Raw genomic sequence first — 17,375 nt, 5'->3', positions numbered from 1 at the left:
CTGCCTGAATCAATAAATTATCTTCATAAAAACATTAACACTATATTTGGTACCACGGTGTCTTAAGCTTAAGAAAGCAAAACTTCCCGTGAGATTGAAGGAAATTAAAATTACAATTTTTCCTGTAAATTTAGATCTTAAGTGTTTTTGACATTCATAGAAAACAATTAGGCATGGGGGCACCTGGGCATCCGACTTCAGCTCAGGTCATCATCTTGCAGTCTGTGAGTTCGAGCTCCGCATCGGGCTCTGTGCTAACAGCTCAGAGCCTGGAGCCTGCTTTGGATTCTGTGTCTCCCTCTCTCTCTGCCCCTCCCCTGCTTATGCTCTGTCTCTATCTGTCTCAAAAATAAATAAAAACATTAAAAAAAAAAAGAAAACAATTAGGCATGAAAAATAAATAGAATAAATAAATAACACCTGAATACATAAGTTACATATATATTTCTGCATAAAAATTTTAATCCAATGTTAGGCCTCTCATGGATAAGACAGTCACATCATTTTGCCTTTATATCTCAGCCTGACTCTGGTTTTCAACTATACCTTCTCTGAAAACCTTCTCCTACCGAGATGTTGCTTCCAATCTAATATCAGAACCCATTAACGATGAGTTGCTTTTTCAGTGGTTTTAGGTACTCAGGAAACTATTCTGTCCTCCACTGTGGTTTCCCACCCCTCTGTGGTCTTACTATGGGGCATGCTGAAAATACGGCTTCTGACAAATTTCTTCAAGATGATGCCACTCTAGCCACTACCTAGAAAGTTATTAAAAATCCATACAACAGTCATTGTATATTAGTACCATAGATCGCTAGGAGAAAAATTTTAGTGACTGAAGAGAAGTGGGAACTGCCAAGCCACATGATGGGGGAAATATAAAATAGGAGTTGCCATCACCATCTACCCTATGCAGGCCAGCTACTTGAAAAATTTATTCCAAAGCTAATGAAGTCACAGAGTGATTGATGGTATGGCAGAAGAATCAAGAAGAGTTCAATCTTTCTCAAAATAATAAAGATATCTCTCTTTTGTCATCTTTGAACATCACCTTAATTCCTTGCACATAATAGCTGTTCACTAAATACTGACTAAATAACTTATAAAATGGTTTAATAAGGCTAGCCAATATAGTAAAAAAATAACAAATATAGAAACTCATAAGTATAGTAATCTGGGGTCATTTTTTGGTAGGAAAAAATGGTGTTATATATTTTTTTAAGTTTATATATTTATTTTTGAGAGAGACAGACAGAGAGAGAGAGAGAGACAGACAGACAGACAGACAGAGAGAAGAGGAGAGAAAGCACAAGCAGGGAAGGGCCAGAGAGAAGGAGAGACTGAATCTTGAGCAAGTTCCATGCCATCAGCACAGAGCCCAATGCAGGGCTCAAACTCACAGAGATCATGACCTGAGCCGAGATCAAGATTCAGACACTTAACCTACTGCACCACTCAGGCGCCTCTAAATGGCTTTATATTTTTCTTTTTTTTTAATGTTTATTTATTTTTGGGAGAGAGAGAGAAAGAGAGAGAGAGAGAGAGAGAGAGAGAGAGAGAGAGAGAGAGAGAGAGAATGAACAGGGGAGGGACAGAAACAGAGGGAGACATAGAATCCGAAGCAGGCTCCAGGCTCTGAGCTGTCAGCGCAGAGCCCGACGTGGGGCTCAAACCCACAAGCTGTGAGGTCATGACCTGAGCTGAAGTCAGATGCCCAACCAACTGAGCCACCCAGGTGCCCCTAAATGGCTTTATATTTTTCAACAGGCTTCAAGATTACCACTGTGTCCCAGCACATGTAGCAACTGATATTCATAATGATTACTTTGTATATTTGAGGAAAGTGTCTATTAAATCCAGCACTCTTTTTAAAAAGTCAGAGAACTATATAGGTTGCAAAGATCAACTTGTAAAATGTTTAAAATATAAAGTATAGCATAGGAAATATAGCCAATAATATTGTAATAGCTTTGTATAGTGAGAGAGGGTAACTAGACCTATGGAGATAATCATTTCATAATTATGAAAACATCAAATCACTATGTTGCACACCTAAAACTAGAGTAATATTGTATATCAACAGTAATTCAATTTTTAAAATGTAAAAGGTTGGAGGTCAAAGAAGCCAAGTCTCAAGTACCCAGGTAAGTCAGCTGGAGAATCAAGGTTCTGGATGAACAAGGTTTTATTTGGATGTGAACCCTTTTTCTTAAATCACAAATAGAGTATCTCATAACTATCCCTGGTTTTTCTTTTGTCCACATACCCATGCCTGCTAATAATGTATGTGCTCTTACCCAAGTTACACACTGATATAATTATATATTAAATATATTAAATCTTAGTCCATGTTGTTTAAACCTAAAGAATCATGGTTTTGAAACCTACTCATGACACGCCTGTGAATTACACCAAAATTCTCCTGGTCCTCCAGGATTGCAAGACTAGGCATAGTTTGGACTCCTCCTTATCATTGACAAAGGAACACCTTTTATTTTTCCCAACTATTTCAACAGCCTAGTAGCTAGAATTCCACAATAACTAACATTTTCACAGTTAGTTTTCGCCCTTCCCTTTAATGGATCTCCCCTACATATTTCAGTAAAATTCACTTTAATTATTTTTGAATCACATCAAACTGTGCTTGGGTATATCTTTCTTGAAACCAAAACTCTCTGGCACATGCTTCAAAATTCTCCAGTTTTTGTCCTTCAAATTAATAAGCATTCACAGTCACAAAATATAAGAATCCAAGTTGAGTTGCTATCTTTATTATTAGTTATTGGACCACACTCGCCACTCCAGACAAGCTAACCTGCTTATTTTATCCCATGGGGACATTCTTACTACTGCTTCTTTTAAAAGAAATGTCATATAAAAAAAAATACTTATCAAAATTCCCTTTTTTGTGGCTTTTTTCTCACCAATTATCCTCACCAATATTTTCTTCCAGTGTTCCCTAAACATGTATAAATTCATGTTTCTAAATGTCCACACTTATACTTTATTTGGTTTACATGTGTTCAACTGTACCCTCTTTACAGTGTAAAGTACTTAGTAACTGAGACCAAGCCTTTAATTTTTTTTACATATTTTTGTATAGCATATCTTCAATTAGAATTGAGTGACTATTGTGATGGCTTTTCATTTAAATTACTTGTATTGATTTATTTATCCATAAAGTAGTACAGTATATAATGGAAAAGCATACTGTCAAGGGAATTCATGAAGACTGAATGACCACCAGAGTCAGCCAGGAAGTAGTTTGCTGGTGATAGACTATGGGACTTTACACTTGACCCTCTCTTACTTAGTCTCAATGTATATAATTAAATCCTGAGGACATAAAGCTGGTCTTATGGTGATGCTAAAATGAATTAAATAATCAAACCCCAGAACTTCCTGATAAGGTCAATTTAAGCTAATAATTTTATATTTAAAAGGAAACAAAAAGTAAAGTCTTACTCTCAGATATAATAACAATACCAATATTAATAACTGCTCAAGCACAAAAAGAAGGAATACGGCCTGGCAGCAGCACATATGTTTTAGAACACTTTTGGATAAGAACTTATCTCGAATCTACTTGAGTTATTTGTGATGATGAAGGAATTAAAAACTAGAATAAATGGGCGAGAGAACTGGTGAGATCCAGCACAAAAGAGAGGATTTACTGATGGCAAATATCACAAGGAAGAGGAATTTAAATTGTTTTGGATGACTCCCAGTGGTTGATGGAGAATTGGTGGAAATTTCAGAAAGTCAGGTCATTATACAGAAAAGCAGACTAGTAGGTGAAATACTGCTTCTGAATTTAAGTCCTATATTCTCTCACTCATATTAGAAATCCTAATCACCAATAGGAAACTCAGAGTATATGGGAACTGCTTCTTGGGAAAGTTGTAATCGTGGTGTTTTAAGTATCTTTAATTGATTAACCTAAATAACCTTTGATAACACTGCTGTTCCTTATTTTGTGACAAAATGGAGCAACTATTAAGGTAACTTTTTGTGAAATAGGTTGGAATCAAGATAAGAAAGATATGAAGAAAGTTGCGGGGGCATAGATAGAAAATACAATATTTGGTAGAAATAAAACTCTTATATGTAACTTAATTACCTAAAGTAATAGTTCACTGACTTTGGAGGATTTTCCTCTGATGCCATTGGACTGCTAAAGTAAGTTTTATATCAAATAGAAAAAGGGTTTTAAGAAGAAAAAAGATTTTGAAAAGAAGCCCTCAAAAAGGTCAATTTCATATAAAATGTAAGCAAGCATCAAAAAAAAAAAAAAAACGTGCACTACAACGAAAAATGTGACTGTAAACAAAAAAGCACCTTACAGTGAAGGGCACTGTATACCAGCATAATTAAGTCCTTTATAATAACAACACTCCTCTGACACATAAGACAAAATACTGACACAGAAAGGCTTAAAACAAATGAAAATGTACCCTATCAAAAAAAAAAAACTTTTTGAAGCTACTTAAAGAATATTCTTTATTGGATTCGTTCAATGCTTTTAATGTAATCAACTAGAATTACATTCAAGTGCTGCCTTCTATAACTTTTTGAAATGATAAATTTGATTCTTGATGGGGAATCTGCATTTCATCACAAGGATAAAATCCTGTGTCCTTGGCCAAGATATTCTTCACAGAAGTAGGCTATTTTTGTATTTTATGCTTAGCATATTTAAAGACACACAGTCCAGGTGAGTAACTTGCTCCAAAATGCACTCAATCTTTATCTGTGAATAAGGCTCCATTGCTTCAGTACCTACCCTTCGACGGATCCTTTTTCAATACTCTCCTCAGTGACTATCCTGAAAATTTTTCTGGAGAGCCTACTGCAGGTACCTTCACGTGTACCAATACTCTTTGATGCCAGGTAAACTGACAGTTGTCATGACCAGAGGTTAAGTGTGGTGCAAATGATGTGGCAGAAGATTGAAAAGTATGTAAAAGAATATTACAACAGAATTCTAGCTGGTTTAGAAAGCAAACAGAAAATATCTCCCAGCTTAACTTTGATATAAAATGAAATAAGAAAGGGTTATAAAAACAGTTGGGGCATTCAAATAATAGGATGCCCCAACTGTGATTGTAAAGTCCATCAAAATTAACCATGGAAATGAAGGTACACTAATCTAGTCACTTAGTACTTTTACTATACGATGCTAGCTTAACTATATGAGCTATTCTTCTAATACTAGCTTAACTATGCTAACTTCTAATTTAAAAAATTATGATGATAAATTTACTACAGAATGGCTAATTTGGAAAGGAGAGGTGAAGGTCACTGGAGGTTCCAGAATTTCTAAGCTCCAAATTGTTAATATCCAAACTGGCCTCTTTCCTGAATAGTGCCCAGATGGCAGAGACAACACTGATATGTGGTCTTAGCTGCTTTTTGACAAGGAACTGTCACCAGTAGGTGACCCCATCAGTCTGAAGGCAGGAAAATTACTAAATGATGCAAGGAAATGCCTGCAGGCCAGTACACCATGGGTCCCTGAGAAGCAGGAGGGCAGAACCTCAGGAAAAATGAATTTTCAGCTGGTGCTTATACAAAAGAGACTGTTACGTTTCTTTGCAGATAGGAGAAAATAAAATCAATTTCATTTCCATACATATTATGTCTAATAAGAATAGGAACAAATTCTCCTTGAGAGGAAATAAGATCATATGTAAAAGGTAGGGGAATGGCGTCATCTCTTGATAATAGACACGAAAGTTAGCTCTGACACTGCTCTATGAACACAACGTAGTCTAGAATCAACTACTACAATAGTATGGAGACATAATCTCTGCCGCACAAAATCACTCAGAAGGCAGAAAGGAAATAAAGTAATCCAAATTAATATAGGGTGAAATTTTAATATTAGCCCTTCCTGAACAAAATTGGCAAACACAAGTCAAATTAATTTTCCAAAAACATAATTCTACTTGTCAGAAAGCAACCCACTATAAGCAATTATTTTTAGCAAAGTGATGCAACTGAAAAACAAATTGAAGATAGATAGGGAAGTCTTTACTCTTCACTACCCCAACATAAAATGATGTTATATTAAAATATGGGAAATAAAACTAGGGTATAAAAGTAATGAACTATTACTTTTGGAAAGAGGAATTTATACTCCTAGTATCTATAAACTATTACCTAGCTCAACGGAGGGAGAATTATTTAATATTTAAATAAATCACATTCCATCTAGATTTTGCCATTCCCTTGTAAAGAGATCTAATGCTGATAATTAACACATCTTTAATTTGTGCTTTCAAGATGTTCCATCTAAGCACCAGAGGAAACTATGTTAAACATTAAAAACGTAGGAAATTAACATTAAACATTAATATGCAAGAGATTAGCATTTGAACCTAAAATTGTTTCTTAAAATAGTTACATGAGATTTTGTTGAAAAAGAGATTTGCCATTCACTATTAAAAATCAAGATTCAGAAATATGAGTCAGCTGTTAAAAGTCACAATATTGCGGCAGAAAGTTTTTCCCCCAAAGGCAAATTCCAAAATTATAATGCATAATTCTACATTGTTTTTGTTTGTTTGTCCTGAAAACTCTGCTCCCTTTACAAATTAAAGCATTGGTTTTCATTAATAATCACCATATAACCACATCAGTAAGAATGCTTTTTAATTTTGAAATTAGAGTTCACACCAGTGGCTGAATATTGTGTAACTGTTGCAAGAACATGAAGTCATGCCTTTCTTTCCTGGCCTTTCTTTTAATAATTTGATATTTAAAAATATGAATGCAGCAATAGTCTCAAGATTATCTTCCATATGCTAACATATATATATATATATATACACACATACATATGTGTGTGTGCACACGCACGTGTGTGTGTGTGTGTGTGTGTGTGTGTGAATTGCCGTAGGCAATTGATATTTAATCCAGGTCTCAGTTTCTTTATAGACCTAACAAGGGAGTTAAGAGTAAATGACTCAAAAGTCTCATTTTATCCCCAAATCTGCATAGGCTGAGAGAAGGAGAGTAAGGGAAATCTTTAAAAAAAATACTTTGAGAATTCATGTAAGACTCTATAAAAATCAAAAGTTTTTAACCTCAAATAAATCTATTTCTTTTTTAAAGCCATTTTACACCTAATTTCTACTATCCTTTTATTAGTAACTGATCTAACTAAATTCTAATGAGCAAAATCATCGTGTTAGAAGAAAAAGACTAGAAACCAAACTCAAATCTAAGAGGTCACCAGTGCTATTTCTCATAAAACAAGATAATTCTTGGGAGGAGTGAGGGCATCTGGATAATTTTAACATACTTAATAGAAAATAAATATATGATTTAAACTATTTACTTTTCCTTTGTATCCGAGGCACCCTAGAATTTGAAGTAAGTTTCTGATATACAGAGGAAGATGGACGCATGAATCCAACATTCCAAGGAAGCTTTGTATGTGAAAGAAGGGGAACCACACACTAGGACAAAGAAGTACTTTCAGCTGTTGGAGACAAGATAAAGCTTTCAAGACCAATTTAAGTGACAGCAAGTTTTGTTGTTTTTGTTTGTTTCCCCAGTTGCTCATATTGGATTAGTCTGTGAAGCTTGGAAAACCACAGCCAGTCATTTAAGGGTAGTATACCACCTTGGGCAAACAAGCCTTTCAAACACAAACTCAGAATGTGAGACAAACATGTAGCCCAAAAACTACAGTTGGATACTACTCACGGAGAGTTTGTATCTTATAGATTCCTACTATCCCCCAAAACACCATGGGACACAGTTTTCTTACACTATAATTACAGAAGGAGGATCAAAGGTAATGCCTGGGTGGGTGTGTACTGACAAGGGTAAAGTCTGTTGCCCACAGTGCGGGAAATAAATGGGGGGTGGAGGGCAGTATTATGATCATAAAGGCACATCATGCAATATACTCGCTTCCTCTGTACCTTTCTTTCCCAAATGCAATGCCTACCTTCTGTGTGGACTGCAGAGACATAGGTCCAATTGTAACGTTTGACTATGTCAAGCATTGCCCTTGCTTGCAAAGTGTCAGAAGGGACAACCCTCAGGAAGTATTTGTACAAAGTTTTGTCACTCAGGTCGATGCTTGTGGCAGAATACGCAATCTGTGGGATGTCGAAGAGCTGAAGCAGGTTCTGCACTTGAATGGCTACGGAGCTGGAGCCCGGGCCGATCACGCCCGCAATAGGCTTCTTAGTCCTGCCTAGGGGGAGGGACTGGCCGTCAGGCAGGCACCGGTTGAGCCCATCCTTTTCATCTCGAATGGAAATCAGAGAGTCCCTGATGAACTCAATGCTCTGCTCCAGAGCCACGGAGGAGTGCCAGCAGGAGTCCCGGATCTCACTGCCCAGAGTGATGTTGGGCAGCAGGACCGGGTCCGCGTTAATCTTATCCAACGTGTGGAACATGGCTTCCACTCTCTGGATGCCATACTGCTCCCTGATCTCTCCACACTTCCTCTCAGGCACCTTCTCGGCCGGAGGCTGGTGGTGGACTGAAAAGAGGGCTCCAATGATGACATCTCCGTCCATTCTGGCCACCGAGCGCTGAGACGAGGCTCCCGCCAGCAACACTTTCCTGCCGGGTCCTCTGGGAAGAAGGGACATCTCCAAAAAGATCGCTGGGAAAAAAACCAGGAAGAGCCGGACCATTGTGCTGAGGACGCGGTCCACAGCCTGCTGGCCGCGTTCCCACGCTGGTCCTGCCAGCCGGCTCTGCGCGCTCACAGCGTAGACAGACACCCGACGCCTGCCTCTCCCTGCTCGGTCCTGCTCGCCAACACCGCTGGTTCAACACTTTCGCCGCTTGCACCCCGGCCTCCTTCCCCTCCTCCGCCACCTAGTCCTCCACGACCACCTCCGTGTCCTGGAGACGCTTCTAAAAGGGGAATTCGAGCCCCCTTCTTCACCGGTGCATCAAAGTAAACTGGTCAAGAGTACAATGGGCATCGTGGTGGCAGCCGTGAGCTGGACGCTGCCGACAAAAAAAGGAAGAAAATCAAAGCTCCGTTATCACAAGACCTGTTTCAAAACTCTGGGTCAGTGATGTTAATAGTTGCCCGGTCCATTTCAACACATGATAGCGGCCGGAGGGGCAGCTTGGGAGACAGCTGTGGTCAAGGCAGGACGTGGTGCGTCCTGCCCGCAGTGCCCTCATCGGTCCCTGGAGGCGCAGAGCCCCACCGACCCTCCCCCTCCTCCAGCTTCAAGCCTCTTCCAGGTCCCCAAATACCCATCACACTTACAGACTTGGTGGGGGGGTGGGGGGGGAAGGGGAATAAAGGAGAGGAGGAGCTAGGTCTTCCAGCCTTAGAGAACTTTCCGGATTTGAAAAGATCAACTTTTTCCCAGAAGAAATTTGGAAACTCATTATGAGGGTGGAAGCACTACTTCAAGATGAACGCAAAAAAGGAATGCACCTTTTACTTTAAATTAAAGGGGTTGAAAAGACCTCAACATACAACCCGAGTAGTAAATATAATTTGCCAGCTTGAGGAAATCCATATTAGTTACTAAGGCAACGCCTGGTAAAGTCTCAGCATGTCGGAGTTTGGTATGTCTCCCACACCACCCCCCCCCCCCATACACACACCCAAGAAGTCAGGCTTACTGTATATGTTCAGGGAGAAAGGGTGCAGATAAGGTAACTTGATGCCCGCGATGGAGGGTGGAGAGAGGGGGCGGAGGGGGCCCCTGCACCCGCCTAAATCGGGACCTTTGGCTTTGCACATTTCTAGAAAGGGAACGGAGGGGAGCTTCTGGGTAGCTCTTGCAGCGGTAGCTCAAGCTCTGCCGCCTTCAGAACCCTGGACAGTGCTCAGTCCAGCTGCGGAAACATTCCCCTGCAGGGCCTGGAGCGGACGCTTCCACCAGCGAGTTGCAATTCTTTGACACCCCCCACCCCACCCCCGACTTCGCTCTTTTAACCCTCCTTCCTGCGTTCTTTACACACACACACACACACACACACACACACACACACACACACACACACACACACACCTTCCTTCGCCTCCCACCACCCCTCCATCCTCATTCTCTTTGCCTTGCAGCCAGTGCTCCTGCAGGTATATTCAAACCCGACCGCTTCGGGGGCAGAGGCGCCAAATCTCAGCAGCCTCTGGGGCTGAAGTTGGCTCCCTCTCGTTCCTCCCGGCTCCGTTTCTCAAGGTGAGAGTCGGACAAGAAAGGAGCTAAGGAAGCGGGCGGGGAGCGAGAGCATGAGGTGAGCCAGGCAGGAGGAAGATAACCCAGGCATCCACGGGTCCCGACGCTTCCCGGGGATGCTGGGCTAAAATAAATAAATAAGCGGGGATGCCTCTGAGATCAAGAGGAAATCCCACAGACTGCAACTATGTCTGCCACTGTGGGTGGGTTTCACCGCCCAGAGGTGTCTGCTTACCTGGGTCTGCTTGGAGAATTGGACTTGAGACGTACCTGAGTCCGGATAGACAGCGCTATGGTCCTCGGGCCAGAACACCACTCGGGCCACGCTCGGTTCGCAGACGCCTCAGCTCTAAGCCAGACGGTGCAAGGATGCGATCTGGGCTGTACACTAGTGCCCTCTTTCTTCAGCACTATTTTACCGCAAGGAAAAAGAGGGAGGGGGAAGGGGGGAAAAAAACAGGTCACCCAAGGCTTGTCTATTATCTCATGCATAAAAATCAGTCGTTTGATGGTGGGGTGAGGGGGGGGGGGAACCTAGGGAGAAGTGAGAAATATTAATTCCTCTACTACCAGAGGGTTCTTATAGAAGCTGCCAGATATATGAATAGTCAGATCTGATGAAAGGAGTGGGGAGCCTCTTAGGATGCTTTAGGTGAATATTCTTTTTATATATTTCAAGGACCCAAATACATGTTCTTTCCCTAGAAGTAAAGCCCCTACGGAGGGAGACAGTTAATACATGTGTAGACATTTAGATAAAGTCTATTAGTAGGTTGCAGGGGAAAGGCTGCATAAGGTGAGAGTAGGGGAAAGAGGGGTATGCACATGATGAATCAAGATAAGCCAAATGAACAGAGACAAACATTGGCTGCATTTTCCAGGTCAAGATGTAACTAAATTAAGAGGAGAGTCAAGTCACATGAAAACAGTGGAGTGAAAAACACTTATCCAAATTCCTCCCAGGCTGCTATCACCCTCCCGACAGGTCTCCAGTGTTGCTTCATTCTGTGTGAAAAGTGGAAGTTAAATCACATTCCTATGGGAACATGTTGGCTGAGCAGAATGTGTCCCAGCTTCTTCAGAGGGGAAAGGCAAGTGACAGTGTGCCTTTCCACTCTGGCTCAAAGCTTTCTATCTGTGTCATCTGCAGAAAAGAAAGATCAACTTATGTGAGTCCCTTTATAATCACCTTGCTCATGTCATCATTTCCTATGGACTGGTGCCATGTCCATCTGGAAGTGGCAATTCCATGTGGCAGTTTTAAATACTCTTCTAGTGTGTTCCATGAAACTTAGGAAAGAAAACAATACTTCCTGTCAAGGACAGATCCTCTTTCTTGTTCTGGTTCTGGTCTTTTTTCCCAGGTGTCAGATTTTGCTGGACTTTAATTAGACAACATAAAGAGGATAGGACTTTTTTTTTTTCTTTTTCCACAAATAATGCACTGAACCAGGTAAAAGCCTTTAGACCTATATGTTCTTGGTTCTGGAAGTAATAGTTTGTTTACTCAAGGAAGATAGGAAGAAGTTTCTATCTTCACACATAGAGTAAAATGATTCTCTATCTGTGCTCTTAGGAAGATGTCTGCTCTAAGAAGAGCAAGACAAAGGTGTTCACAGTGCATCAGAGTATCTCACTTCCTCTGATAGCCATTTAAGTTCCATTTTAGATAATGCTATTCTAGTAAGATAAGCCCTAAATATTATTTTCTTGGAAGATTTCATAGATACGGTGAATGTACAAAAATTCCTGTGCATATATAAAACATTAAACATGATTTGCAGGATTAGAGAAAGAAATGTCTCTGAAGTCCACATTTAGCCTCAATGTGCACTGCTCAAAGCTGAATATTTTTAATATATAACATTTTAATATTGACATAGCTTGGAAAAGAATCTGCTACTAAGAGAATAATTAAACATTCAGATTTATTTGTTTTCAATACAGTCTGAGTAAGAACTATGCATTCAGGCTGGTTGAAACAAATCATTTTAAAGAGGAAAAACTTGGGGATTTTGACATAGGAGGTCTATACATATGTATAAAATATATAGCAGAGGTGTTATGAAAAAATTTTAGTTTCAAACATATCAATTAGATATTATCAATTAAATTCATTGATAATTATTTAAGACCAACTTTAGAAGGCACAAAGACAAAAATAAGGCAAAAGGAAGGCTTTGAGAAAGAAGAAACAAGATCAGCTAAATATGCTTTCTCTTTCTAGAAATTTAGACTTTACCAAGGCAGGGAGGATGTAATACATGTACAGACATCTAAGGGAAGTTTCCATTAGTAGGACTAAAAAAATTACTAAGAGGATGAGCTACATACAAATTAACAAATATAGGTGATCACACTGTTATAGGCATATATGGTAATCTATACAAGTTCAAAGAATGTTAAAGGTACATGAATCCAGAAATGCTGTCAGTATGAATATTTATTCAGTGCTGGTAGTGTAGAATATTACATTCAGCATGTGATTTGTAGCATGGGACAAAGTGTTATGAGCATTTTGGTTTGGAAAATCTATTTCATACAACATGCAATGGAGATCACACAAAAGAGTACTCAACATACTCTCTCAAGACAATGATTTAATGTGCTGCTGTAACAATAAACACAACAAAATGCTCATTGTTCCCCCATGGCAATAAAACAGTATTATCCATAAACAAAATTGTGATCATTTTTCTTAGGAATGTATGCACAGTTTTCATTGTTCTCTAATCATAAAGGACATCATAGAGGAACTGGTCTATATTTTAAATGAGCAAAAGGCTATAAAATTTTCCACATATAATCAGTTAAAAATTCACACTTTTCAAAGTGAGCAAGTATAAGGTTTGTTTTTTTTTTAAAGAAAGAGATGGAGAAGTCAGGCACATATTCCAAATTATCGTGTATTCTAGTGGGTGTTTTGAAAAGTAGAGTTTACACAGTCATTGGAATATGGAAGTGAGGCATACACAAGAGGTAACAGACTCATAATTGAAGAGATAGCATTGACTGAAAATAGAAATGGGATCAAAGAAGGCCTTTGTAGAAAATTGATTTATGGAAAATTGATATGTAATGTATTACTAAGGAAATATAATTATGTTCAAGTAGATCAATGTTGTGGAGAGCGAATTCCATGCTTTTTCATAAAATAGCATGTTCCATGGCAATTAATTTAATCTAATGTGACATTTCTTATATTCTTATATTTAACTCATGGGTTCAGCAAGATAACTCAAGTCGCAGTGAGATTTTTCAGTTTCTTTATCCAATTTTGTTTCTACATTGCTTAAATCGAGAGAAATTGCTGTCTTCATAGAACTTTATGCTCTGAAGCAAAGGCAATAAAAATTATAAAATAAAATCTCTTTCCTTTCAAAAACTCAAAATATTGTTACAAAACATGATTGATTATCAGAGTAAACAAAACATTTTAAAAGAACTAAAATAAGCCAAATTTAATGTACATTCAATTGTTTTATTGGTATGATTAATTAGGCTGTAACTATATATGCAGACATAGGACCAAAAGCATCAGTTTCCATGAGCAAATAGAAATCATCAAAGGCTTTGCAGACTCCTGCAGATAGACTAGAAAAGATGCATTTTGCCACATATTGTTCTGTCACAACTGTCCAAACGTTTATTTTTAAAATATTAAAATGCAATTAAAGAGAATAAGGCAAATGTGATTATTCTGGAAGCACATTTTTGGGCCACAATTATTCCCTGTTTTATACCCTGCTGTACCCCATTGTCTAAAACAATGTCTGGTTCATAATAGGGGCTAAAATATTTGTTGAATGAATGAATGGATATGTACTCCCTGAACACTAAAAATATCATCTTTTTTTATGCTTTTCTTCAGGAATATCAAAGCCAGGTAGTTTGTAGATATTTCTAATTTATTCTTCATATAATGTAACAGTAATTATTTTGCAACTATTTCTCAGTTCAAGTAACTAGCCTAACTAGTATTAAATCATTTGAAACATATTTATACAACAAACTTTCTTTCACTTGAAGCCCTGAAATTTGTTCCAAATGTGAAGAAACTATTCTCATTGCTGTATTGCATTTGCAGCAATAGCAAATGAAACTTTAAAATTTTTATAAAGGTAAAAAGAAGATAAAACATAAATGGATGCTCACCTTTATCCGCTGTTGTGGCTATATAATTTGAAAACAACCATTTGAAAGGATTCTCAGAACCATCATATGAGAAGTGTAAAATGACATATTATCCTAGTCCTATAGAAGTTTTGGAAAATTGAGGCACCAAGAATCTGTTCCTTGCCTAAGTTTAACGAACAAATCAGGGGTAGTGCCACGTCATACTACCTTTATTCCAATCCATTAGTTCATAAAAACCAATTATATGGACTGAGCTAAGTGTTACTTTTCATTCTTTCCTTAAGCCTTAAACTGATGCTGTCTTCTCAGAAAATGCTTAAGTAATAAAGAAAATGAATTTGAATTTCTTTCCTTTGGGTCTTTCATCAGTTGAGGGCATAAGCATTACAGGTGATTGTTCTATTTGCTTAAAATAGCCATCTTTTATAACAGTTCTAATAACAGCAGTAACCTACTTGCACAGGCTCACAGTCAACTTTTGAACAATTAAGAAGGAAACATATCTAAATTTTCACATCCAATAAAAGCCTTCATTAGAAAAGGCTTTATATTACTACAGTCTCATTTACACAGAAATTAAATGATTATTCCTGTTTAAAAAGCAGTATATTGTATTCCTACCTTCTCTGTAACAGAAAAGCTACAACATGATTATAAACCACCAAAACTTTGATCTACCTAAAACACAGCCCTTCTCCTTTCAACTGCATGGGTCAAAACCTACAATATACCACAGTTGCTAATAGAAGAATGTCTAAATTCCTTAACCTGGAAACTAAAGTCCACTGACTGCCGAGGGGGGTTCATTCAAGCAAAACATGGTAACTACTTGTATCCACCCCTTCTCTTCCCTATAGCAAAATCAGAGGTGAGCAGCTGACCAGAAAAAGAGAACTTTGTATCAAATAGGCCCAAGTAGTTATCAGAACAGCCCAAGGCATGTTTTTGAAAGTTTCCTAGGTAATTCTGATGTGACCCTTAATTGAAAACCACTGAGGGACGCCTGGGTGGCGCAGTCGGTTAAGCGTCCGACTTCAGCCAGGTCACGATCTCGCGGTCCGGGAGTTCGAGCCCCGCGTCGGGCTCTGGGCTGATGGCTCAGAGCCTGGAGCCTGTTTCCGATTCTGTGTCTCCCTCTCTCTCTGCCCCTCCCCCGTTCATGCTCTGTCTCTCTCTGTCCCAAAAATAAATAAACGTTGAAAAAAAAATTAAAAAAAAAAAAAAGAAAACCACTGATAAAATTTCATCCCATTCTCCTATTCATACTTTCTGCTAACCAAATAAGCCTTGCATTTCCCACTTCAGCTCATACCTCTCACCTCCGCGCGCGCGCGCGCACACACACACACACACACACACACACACACAGAAAAAAAAGAAAAATTTACCCATCGTTCATTTCTTTTCTATATATTTGTCCTTCTTCAAAATTCATTTCAAATTCAACTTATCCACAAAAGCTTCAGTTCTGAAGGAAATCATGAAAAAAGTGCTTATTTGCACTTTTATGTGAGATCACACTGTAAAATAATATTACTATTTTTCTTAACTGTGTGTTTTACTTAGCTTCATTCACAATCGCTGTTGTCACGTTAAAAATAGTGACTTATTCCAACTATATATATATATATGTATATATACACATATATACATAAATATCTATATATGCCATTAATAAATGTATTTTTGAAGGATTATGATAGTTATTTAATAAATAGTCATGTACTATTTTTAATATCATTAATCATAGCAAATAATCATCCTTTGAGTATGGATTTAATTTTCTGAGAGTGGACAATTATTACCAAAATTCTTAAATAATAAAAAGTAACCAAGAAGAGAGAGAACTGTGTCTTGTTCACAACTGACTCTCTAGAACCTTAAATAGAAGCTATAACTCGACAAGTATTTGTTGAATAAATGGATAAGTTTTGGATCAAAAATGAAGTGTGATTCTAAATAAATTATATTTCTTTGGCTCTGAAAATAATTCCAAAGAGTGGGCCCAAAAATGTTTCAGCAACTGCAAAATCATTAGCTTTCTGAGGGGAGTAATAATAATTTGGATATAAAAATATGAGTTTATGTATTTTAATTATCATTGTTTTTGGTCATATCTCATGTATGGATTTATTTGGGGGTTATTTAGGATACAGTGATTAAAATTTAAAACTGTATATGCTATTCAAGTTCTATTTTTATTTATTTTATTTTTTTTTCAACGTTTATTTATTTTTGGGACAGAGAGAGACAGAGCATGAACGGGGGAGGGGCAGAGAGAGAGGGAGACACAGAATCGGAAACAGGCTCCAGGCTCCGAGCCATCAGCCCAGAGCCTGACGTGGGGCTCGAACTCCCGGACCGCGAGATCGTGACCTGGCTGAAGTCGGACGCTTAACCGACTGCGCCACCCAGGTGCCCCTTAAGTTCTATTTTTAAATAACATGTAAGGCACATATACAACTAAAAATGACTGGAAGGAAATTACAACAAAATATTAACAGTTATTAGCTATAGAATGTAGTATAATGGATAATTTCATTTTTTTCTGTATCCTTTCCTAAAATTTCCATAATAAATATGTGTCCATGTATTAAAATGCTACACCAAGCAATGCCTGGGTGGCTCAGTCAGTTAAGTGTCTGACTTTGGCTCAGGTCATGATCTTGCCGTTCCTGAGTTCAGCCCCCGAGTTGGGCTCTGTGCTGACAGCTGGGAGCCTGGAGCCTGCTTCAGATTCTGTGTCTCCCTCTCTCTCTGCCCCTCCTCTGCTCGTTCTCTCTCTCTCTCTCTCTCTCTCTCTCTCTCTCTCTCTCAAAAATAAACATTAAAAAAAAGTTTAATGTTATACCAAGATGGAAAGCAAATCAGTTACCAAAAATCTTCTATAAATGATGGTGGGTTCAAGGAACCAAGTTTACTGGTCACAGCTGCTATCTTCACCTGCCTTACCCACCATCTAAGATATTCCATCACCCCTTCTATGTAGTAAGAACTCCTCTGAGCACTGCAGACACCATAGTAAACAAGACATATCCCTGGCCTTCCAGGAACTTGGAGTGA

At 38.5% G+C, this 17,375-nt stretch overlaps 1 protein-coding gene across 3 annotated transcripts in view; it reads right to left on the bottom strand.

The window, feature by feature from the left end:
* Positions 1-17,375, bottom strand: part of GRM1 (glutamate metabotropic receptor 1) — a 462,337-nt gene that overhangs the window by 409,090 nt on the left and 35,872 nt on the right. Inside the window, exons 3-4 of one of the 3 annotated variants that reach the window (XM_019831358.3) lie at positions 10,411-10,585; positions 7,961-8,982 (exon numbers count right to left, since the gene is read on the bottom strand). In XM_019831358.3, the coding sequence (XP_019686917.1) occupies positions 7,961-8,660 (700 nt within the window). In that variant the 5' untranslated portion in view covers positions 8,661-8,982; positions 10,411-10,585. The remainder of the gene's footprint in view (positions 1-7,960; positions 8,983-10,410; positions 10,586-17,375) is intronic. The other 2 variants (XM_045058172.1, XM_003986626.5) reach the window with 2 other exon arrangements.

Source organism: Felis catus, chromosome B2 (assembly GCF_018350175.1).
Source record: "Felis catus isolate Fca126 chromosome B2, F.catus_Fca126_mat1.0, whole genome shotgun sequence".
NCBI classification, from domain to species: domain Eukaryota; kingdom Metazoa; phylum Chordata; class Mammalia; order Carnivora; family Felidae; genus Felis; species Felis catus.
Note: the sequence above shows the minus strand (reverse complement) of the source record. Positions and strands in the feature narration are given on the sequence as shown.